General features: G+C 48.1%; 1 protein-coding gene across 1 annotated transcript; it reads left to right on the plus strand.

Moving 5' to 3' along the window:
• Positions 1 to 285: 285 nt before the first annotated feature.
• LOC133899284 (protein GLUTAMINE DUMPER 1-like) lies at positions 286 to 1,028 on the plus strand. The gene has a single exon (XM_062340263.1). The coding sequence runs from the start codon at positions 362 to 364 to the stop codon at positions 866 to 868; it is 507 nt and encodes a 168-aa protein (XP_062196247.1). The 5' UTR covers positions 286 to 361; the 3' UTR covers positions 869 to 1,028.
• The last annotated feature ends 8,318 nt before the right edge of the window (positions 1,029 to 9,346 follow it).

A 9,346-nucleotide genomic window follows, 5' to 3' on the forward strand; every position in this document is an offset into this window, starting at 1 on the left:
CTAAACACATGGAAAGGTATATGAACAGCCAAAATTTTTTAAAAAAGAAGTCGAAGTGCGGTATCGTAAAACATCGCTTATTTGTGTATTTGGTTGGAGTAGTAACTTAGACTGTAACTACAATTTTGAGGAAAAGATTGACTTGACAGTGGCGCTAATACAAAATAAACAAGGGATACTTGAAGTCCCCTAACAAATATCTTTTTCATTTGCAAGAACACAAGAAAAATCATGACTCTAACCATCTATAAATACCACTCATCACCCCCGCCATTCATTGCCATTTCCCCTACTCCAAGCCACCTCCCTCAAGCCAATAATTGCCACACACAGAGCCCGCGCGAACACAAGCAACGAGCCCATGAGGCCGGCAGCAAGTGCGCCCAGGCCTACATCGATGTCGACATCACCGTCGGCGTCGCCACCGGCAGCCGCGGGGACGCCGACTTCTCCATGGCACTCGCCGGTGCCGTACCTGTTCGGCGGGCTGGCCGCCATGCTGGGCCTCATCACGCTGGCGCTCCTCATCCTCGCCTGCTCCTACTGGAAGCTCAACAGCTACCTCGGCACCGGCGACGACTCCTCCGGAGCCGGCGCTGGGGACGCCGACGGCTCCAAGTCACCCGCTGCCGCGGCCGCGGCTTCTCCGGCGGCCTTCGCGGACCTCGTCGCCGTCGTCATGGCCGGGGAGAAGACGCCGACGTTCTTGGCCGCGCCGATTGTCCACCGAGCCGGCAAAGACACCGCAGCCGCTGCCGTGGAGGGATCGCGGGAGACAGAGGAGGAAAAGAACCGCGGCAAGGCGTGGGAGGGGGAGAGCGGCGCGGTCGCCGACGCCGAGCGAGTCCGACAGCAGGATCACGTGTGAACTGCGGATAGATCAGAAGAGAGAAAACTGTAGCGATTCCGTGAGAAATGTCCTTCTCGTTTTCTCCAAGTTTTGTTTGGTTTATTTACTCTCTCAGCTCTGCTGGGACATGTAAATAATTTGGTGATAATTCGGATGAAGAAAAGTTATTTCAATCGCACCGGTGTAGTCAGTCACTGGGCTGCGTTCGCTTTAGATGTACTGCTTCTAATTCGTTAAAAAAAATCGTCATTTTTTAAACATGATTATTTTCTGTTGGGAGCTGTTTTTAAGTAGCACAAGCTTGGTGTGCAAGTTTCAGGAATTCAGGTAACGCGGAAAAGGGAAAAGTTCGAATTAAACGGAACCTTTTGCAGAAAATATGCCTAAAGCATGGCGCTAAAATACGGCGTTACGTACGTTTCTAGCCTTGACGTCCACTCAAAACCTTTCCTGTGGTGGTCTTCGGGTTCCATATCGAAACTGACAACCGTTGCTTGGAGGCACTCATTGCCGGTTCGCAAATCCAGGAAGAGCCGGAGACATGCATGAAGCGCTTGCCAAGTTTCCGGCCGGGAAAAGGCTGCTTAATTGGTTGGCGACAAGGTGCTTTTGCCTAATGCCTACGAGTGAGCGCGTTAGGATCACTTAAAACTAAAGTTTAATTTTAACACTACATCAAAATAGATTATTAATACTGATTCTAAAATCTCATCAGTGTTGATTTTGAAACCAACACTTCATAAGAAGTATTGATAGTCAGAAACTATTAGTGCCTAGAAAACAAAAAAGAAAAAGGGTCAGGCAAACGAGCTGTCTCGATGCATCGAGCCGAGCCAGCTGCCGACCCCACTTGACAGAGCTAATTGTCGCCGCTAGGCCCCCGCACTGCTGATTTGGTGCCTCCTCTCGCCGAGGATGTCATCGCTGCGGATCCTAGGCCTCGGTCTTGCCAAGGACACCGTCGCCGCGGATCCTGGGCCTTTGCTCGCTGAGGCCGCTGCAGCCACAGAAACGCACAAACACACCCACGGTAGCATGGTGATAGATAAGCACACGCGCTGCACCAGCACAGAGGCGGCACGACGGCAACAACACGATGACAGAAGCGCACGCACACACCCACGCGCGGCAACATAGTGGCAGCGACACGAGTGCCGGGCACACAGAGAGAAGGCACAACGGCGCGACTGGAGCACCGATTATGACGGCACGACCAGGCATAGAGAGAGAAGGCACAATAGCGCGGCCGGAGCATCGGCTACGACGTCACAGCCAAGCACACAGAGAGAGGGCACGACGGACTAATCGACGGTGTTGACGACATTAGCCATGCCTCAGTTCCCTTCGTCATTGGACGGCGGGAGGGCCTCGGCGAACTACAATCTACCATGGGGCACGAAGGCCACTGCCGCCACAAAAAAACGGCAATATAGAGAGTCCAACCCTAGCAAGATCCATGGTCGGATCCGCTGGATCCCACCGTGGATCTCGCAAGGGGCGGAGTTGCCAGTGAGGGGATGAGGGAGAGAGATGCTGGTTGGGGAGGAGGAGGAGGCTGGTAGGAGAGGAGGAGGATGAAGACGGCGGGGAAGAGATAAGGTCGAGCCGTGACGGAGTTGCTGGTGAGGGTCTGAGGGGGGGGGGAGAGAGAGGAGGTGAGAGTCTTAGGGAGAGAGGGGATCAATGGCGTAGGGAAGAGATAAGGTCGAGCCATGACGGAGGTGAGTTGAGCCGGAAGCGAATTCAATTAAAATTTCGGGTCCGATCCCACCGATAGTATCAGTGTTGGTTTTTAATTTGAACCAGCACTGATAAACCCTTCTTTATACTACGACCAAAGAAAACAAACATATCTACATAAGTGATTCTCTTAACACCATGATCACTTGTCAAAACAATAGGTCAAAGTTCTTCTTTGAGTTTGATGTTGTCTATGATTGGTGAACCACCGATCTTATGAATTTGTAGAAGAGATAGGTGATACTTCAAGTAGATGAATCATATAGTACACAGAGAAGTTTTTATACAGGTTTAGGTCTCTCTTGGGATAATAATCATATATCATGTTTATCTTGTATTGATCTCTAGGACTATTAGAAGAGGTGCTTGTCTAACCTAGATGGATCAAAACCAAGTCAAGGGGCTCCCTTGAATGTAGTCGGGGCAAGTTGCTAATACAGATCTAAACCATGAAGGTTCAGAGGTGCAGAATTTCCGCCAGCTTGACTAACTTTGCTTGGCTTGTATGGCTCGTTTAGTCTTGTATGGATTGTTCCTCCTTAGGGTCCCATCACTTCGTATATATAAGGGGATCATCATACGACCTCTAGAGACATTCCTTCCTAATTTTAGAGATAAACTTCCCTGTTTACTAGATATCCTAGGTATTTATGGAAAGTTTTCATACTTCTAGGGATTCCCTTTCTGTAATAGAGATATGCCCCGAGAATAACGAAAATCCCTGGGGTGTCTAGATATGATAGTTTTATACTACTCATCGTTAAGCCCCCCACCAATACGTAGAATGAGGCTTTGACGGATCAAAAATTTGGTTAGCAAAGATAAGCATTTTGGCTGACCGAATCATCGAGTAGGACTCGATTTCCCGATTAGGATGGTACATCTAACCGGGTTCTTTGGATCTACGGATCATCTATTTGGAATTCCAAACACCTCTGAGTTCTTAAGCAAGTCCTAGAGAAGATACTCCATCTAAGTAGGATTTATGATTTGCTCAGAAAAATATCATCCTAGCCTTGCGAAAGGACGGGGAGGAAATGACTTATCGTTGGTCGGGTTTTAAAGTTGAACCATCGCAGCGGAAGTTTTACGCGGTAGTGAAGAGATTTTCTGGATGACAAAAGGTCTACACGAGTACGACAAAGCAATGTACCATCCCCTCAGCTACCTCGCACACTTTGAAAAACACACCAAGTAATCAGATGCACCGAGACTTCATAAAACACAGTGGGCAATTGGATGCACCGAGAGGTCGCCTATTTGTCCACACGAGTCAGCTGAAAAGATGTGATGCCGATAGCCAACTGATGCTTGGTTGCCCGTGAACCATTATGTAGCCGCGCTTAGCATTCAATGCTCGAAGACAAAGATACGTTGTCTCCCTGTCCTAGAATCTTTTAAAAGCCCCCAAGCGATGATGCCTTGTTGCACCAACTCAAAGCCTAGTCATGGAGTCTCCATCTTCGCCAAACCCTCCACCTTCGCCACCAGAGTACTCCTCTCTAACACCACCGTCATCTCCCACCGAGTTTGGCTCTATTGGGGAGGTTGTTGACATCTCCTCCGATGAGGAGGCAGAAAAGGATGCAACTATCAGTAGCATCCCTATGAAAGTTAGCAAGCCCCTAATACCTAAGGAATCATGCCCAAGCCACGATGAAGAGGAATGTTACAGTGAAAATGGCCCCATTAGGTCACGATTGTGATTTTGGTGATTAATGATAACATAGTCAATGAAACTAACATGTTTGTCAAGAATATATATTAGTAGGTCTGTCGGTGTATCAGGAACCAGGGGTCCCTGAGTCCCGAGGCCAAGCCAGCCGTCCGCCACGTGTCACCACCCCGCGAGGTCCCTCCTGCGAGGTGAGGAAAGTCTAAGTTCCGGGAGAAGGTGCTCGGGGCCACAGTCCCTGGTCCCTGAGCACTCCAGTTCCCCGATGACCCGCAGAGTCTAAGTACCGGGAAGAAAGTGCTCGGGGAGGTGCCCGGTCACCCCCGAGCACCCTAGTCCCCCGACGATCAGAAGGGCTAAGTTCCGGGAGAGAGTGCTCGGGGACTGCGCACAGCAGTCCCTGAGCGCACGGTTCCCCGAGGGCCAGTGTGAGAATGCTCGGGAGAGAGTGCTCGGGGCTGCGCGTGGCAGCCCCCGGGCTCTCGGTTCCCCGAAAGGTCTGTGCAAAAGTGCTCAGGAGAGAGTGCTCGGGGTTGCTCGTGGCAGCCCCCGAGCACTCGGTTCCCCGAAGGTTCGTGCGCGAGTGCTCGGGAGAGAGTCCTCGGGGAGGTAACCAGTGCCCCCGAGCACCCGGTGCCCCGAGGGCAAGGATAAGCATTCTCGGGAGAGAGTGCTCGGGGAGGTGAACAGTACCCCCGAGCGCTCGGTGCCCCGACGACCCGGAAAGGCCCCCGAGGGGCCCGCCAATGAGGTGTCAATCAGTTAGAGGCCTGAGGCCGCATTTAATGAGCGTGCGCGGCCTGACATTCCCAACTGCTCCCGCCGCAGCGTCAGTTCCTGCCATGCTTTGGCAGAGGGGCGTGGGGCCATTAATTGCACGGGTCCCGTCCCGTATCATCCGGTGTGTTTCGGGATAACATTGCCAGGATCAAGGCATTCCGCCTGCCTCCCTGCCGTGGCAGAAGAACAAGACAGGGCGGGCACGCCGGGTGGCTCTGTGGCTGCCCGGTGGGCCCTCTCAACGGCTCCCGTTGCCAGGGCGTTTATGGTGACAAGTGACCGGGCGTGCGTCGCGTTTTCCACCTCCTCGGTCACTTCGCCCAGAGGAAATGATGACGCCTTTCTCAGTCATGGCGTCTTGGAACTTGTGCCCCCTCCTTCCCGTTCGGGGCATGTCGCAGCCGGCGAGTGCATAAAAGGGTCGGCACACAGAAGAGAACGGGGGATAAAAAAAATCAGAGAAAAAAGCCCAAGCAGTCAACCGTGTCGCGACCAACAAAGAAGAGACCGTAAGCATCGAGCACAAAAACACCAAGAACAAAACCGTAGTCCCTGCCCAAGAACAAGGAGCCTCAAGCTTTTAGTTAGACACAATATTCTTGTAACCAGCTACCTCCCTGAGGGATCTCCCTCAGGACAGTTATTGCATCCATACAGGAGTAGGGTATTACGCCCCCGTGCGGCCCGAACCTGTCTAAACTCCGGAGCATTTACTTCCCTTTGCACTAGGTCGATCATCCCCCACCACCGGCTGTTGCATTTACTTCCACTTCCATTTATTTCTCCGACGAACTTATTTAGGATCATCCCCTCGGCCGAATCTCTAAAAAGGGGTCTCTCGGGATCCCTGCGACAGGAGTTAATCCTCCGACAAGGTCTCATAGATGTAATACATGAAGAAGCCACCGCAGCTGGGACAAAGTTGAACTAAATTGGAGAAGTCCCAAGAAGATTTACCTCACCGGATGGTCTGGTGCTTGGGTGTTTGAACTCACCGAAGTATATTTTTCAAATGGGAGAGAGGCTTGAAGACCTCACTGAAAGGTCCGGTATTTGAGCAGAGTGCTCACCGGAACATTTCTTTTAGAGAAGGTGTTGTGCTGAAGAATAAAGGTTAAGTCTCACCAGATAGTCCGATGATTAGTGGGAGTTGCATTGGAGCATTTCCGAAGAAAAGAAGAGAAGGCTCAATTCACCAGATGATCCGGTGTTGAGAAGGATGAATGCACCGGAGCATTATTACCAGAGAACGATGCAGCCGCTGAAGATTGAAGGTTCAACCCATCGGATGGTCTGGTGTGAATGGAATGAACACCAGATAATACACTGGACAATGAATAGTGCAAAGAAGCAGAACAAAGTTCAAGGCATCGGATAGTCCGGTGATGAAGGCTGTGTAACACTGAGCATTATTTCCAGAGAGGGTTGCATTGGCTCGGTTGGCTGAAGTCAACTCACCGGATAGTCCGATGATGATGTGCACCAGATGCATACACCAGAGCAATTTACACAGAGAAGAAGAAAATGCTTGGATGGCTCAGGATAACTCACCGGATAGTCCGGTTATGAAGATGAAGTATTCACCAATGTGTCTAGTTTTCATAGAGGCTTGAGTGGGGCTCCAACAGCTAGTTTGTGAGAGTGTACTCACCGGATAATCTGGTGTTAGTACTATTGCTCCTCACCGGATCATCCGGTGTTAACAACTTTTCTTAGCCGTTGGGTTAACGGCTACTGCGCGAGTTTGAGGTTATAAATACCCACCCACTCAGACACTTGAGGGTGTTGGAGTCCAAAGAAGTTAATGTACACCTGAGAAGATATCCAAGCCACCAAAGTTCTTAAAGTGATTATCCAAGGTGATTAAACATAAAATTATAGAGTGTTTAGTGCTTATAGACCTAGAGAGAGTCTTGCTAGGTGATTGTTGCCTAGAGAGTGAATCAAGGAGTGATCTAACCTTGTACCAAGTAGTACGCCACCACCTTGGAGTCTTGGTGACTCGCTAGAAAGCTTGTTGACCCTCCGACTTGGTGTGGAGAAATGGCAAGGCGATTATACGGGGACGCGAAGACCCTTGCGTTGGTGGCTCAAGCTCCAAAGTGATCACCGTGGCAAGGAACCAGAAGAGAGGCTAGTGGTGACACCTTATCTTAGTGGCTTGGTGGCTCATCCGGGTGGGGGCCTAGTCTTTGTTACGTGGTGGCTCAAGAGCCATGACTCGGTGCCGACCAGGAGCATATCATTTATGGAGCTCCAACGTGGACTAGGGGTGGCATTCATGCCATCAATACCATGGAAAATCCTTGTGCTGAGTTTGCTCTCTCTACCTTATTTACATTTCTGCATTTACATTCTTACAATTTACATTCTTAAATAGGTCGCAAGTGCTTTGATCGGTAGAGTAGACACACTAGATAAACCTAGAGCACATTTAGATAGAAATTGATATAGGTTTATCTTGTGTTGTTTTTGGAGCCGAAATAGTTCTAAGTGTCCTAATTCAACCCCCTCTTAGGATGTCATCGATCCTTTCAATTGGTATCAGAGCTAGGGCTCACATCTAGCTCTACAATTTGTGTTAGAGCTTCACACCTTTCATAAGGTTTCACCAATTCAAGTGGCATTTGAGCCTTAGTCTCATTATGATCGGTTAGGTTTCACCGCTAGTGAGTTGTAACATTTGTGGTTAGGATGGATTCTTATAGTGCTTCACTTTTTGATGGTACAAAGTTTCCTCGCTGAAAAATTCTAATGACTTGTTATTTTCAAGCCCAAGGGTTGGATGTTTGGAGAGTCACCGAGGAAGGGATGAGACCTCGCATCACCAACAAGGAGAGGCAATTAGATGCATTAACCAAGAGTATCCTTTTATCATCTAGATGTGTTGATGCATTTAATCGTGTTTATTCTCTCACGAATGCACAAAAGATATGCACGATAAGAAATATCATGTTCTTGTTACTAAGCTCAATGGCATTAAGTAACTACGCCATAAAAGTGCTAATGATATGTATTCTCGTTTGAACATTTTTTTTAATGAGAGCAATAGGTTAGGTTTGACGCCAGTTGAAGATGATCAAGTGGTGAGAAGAATACTTTAAGCTCTTCTTCCGAAGTACAAGTTGATAGTCTCCATCATCTATAACAACAATGACATCAAGATGATAACTCCAAGTAAGTGCTCGACGAGATCACCGCCCATGAGATGACAATGAACATGAGGGTGAAAGCTTCTTTCGCATCTGGTACCAAGAAGTTTGCTATCACAAGCAAGCAAGCTCAATGCCAACATATGAAGGCAAGGATGAGGAGACAAGAGCAAGAGTCAAGCTCAAGTGAAGATGATGGTGATCAAGATGAAGAGAGCTATGAAGAGGATGATCAAAACACATCAAGTGATGAAGAAATTAATCCTAAGATGACCAAACTCTTCTCAAAGCTAGAGAAGAACATGAAAAGGATCAATGCCAAGGTTGATCATCGTATCTCCATTGAAGACTTGGTCAACACAGTTGATCGCATCAAAAAGGAGAAGAAGACCAAGATCAAGAAGAGGGAGATAAGGGGAAGAGCCAAGGTACTTGCTAACATAGGGAGATGGGTGGGCGACGATGAAGAGTTAAGCTCAAGTGATGAAAGCTTCACTATCCTCCCCTTCAAGAAAAGCTCTTTCTCAAGGTCGTCATCACACAAGTCATCTCATAAGTGCCTTATGTAAGTAATAATGAATCCGATGAGGATTCTCCTTCCTATAATGAACTTCTTCATTTGATCAATAAGCAACAAAGGGCCCTTAAGAACAATGAAAAGAGTTTAAGAAATTCAATGCACTTAATGACATTCATGCTACCTTTGTTTCTAATTATAAATAATTATTGAGTAAATTCAATTTGCTAAACAAGGAGCATCATGAGTTTAAGGCTAAATTTGAGTGCATTGAATCTCAAACTAAGGTCCATTTAAAGCAATCTACCTCTCTATTTAATTACGATTATAAGGTAGATGCTTACACTTCTTGTGATAATTTAATCTATTTATCTAGCTCACCCATTTGCAATGAGATTTGCATTAAGAATGTTTTTGTAGAACCATCTAATGACCTCATTGCGCAAGAAAATGATGAGCTCAAGCAAGAAGTCGAGAAGCTCAAGAAGGACTTGGCGATTTTAAAGGGCAAAGAACATGTCCAACCTCCTTAAGATAATTATGCTTTCATGGTGAAGAAGCTTGTGGAGGGGTCCACCGTGACATGCTTCAAATGCCATCAAGAAGGCAACAAGTCCTTCCAATGCAAACAA

This window comes from Phragmites australis, chromosome 18 (assembly GCF_958298935.1).
Source record: "Phragmites australis chromosome 18, lpPhrAust1.1, whole genome shotgun sequence".
Classification (NCBI taxonomy): Eukaryota; Viridiplantae; Streptophyta; class Magnoliopsida; order Poales; family Poaceae; genus Phragmites; species Phragmites australis.

What these genes read in the sequence shown, in the direction of transcription:
- LOC133899284 (XM_062340263.1), top strand. Translation starts at nt 362, where the DNA reads ATGAGGCCGGCAGCAAGTGCGCCCAGGCCTACATCGATGTCGACATCA.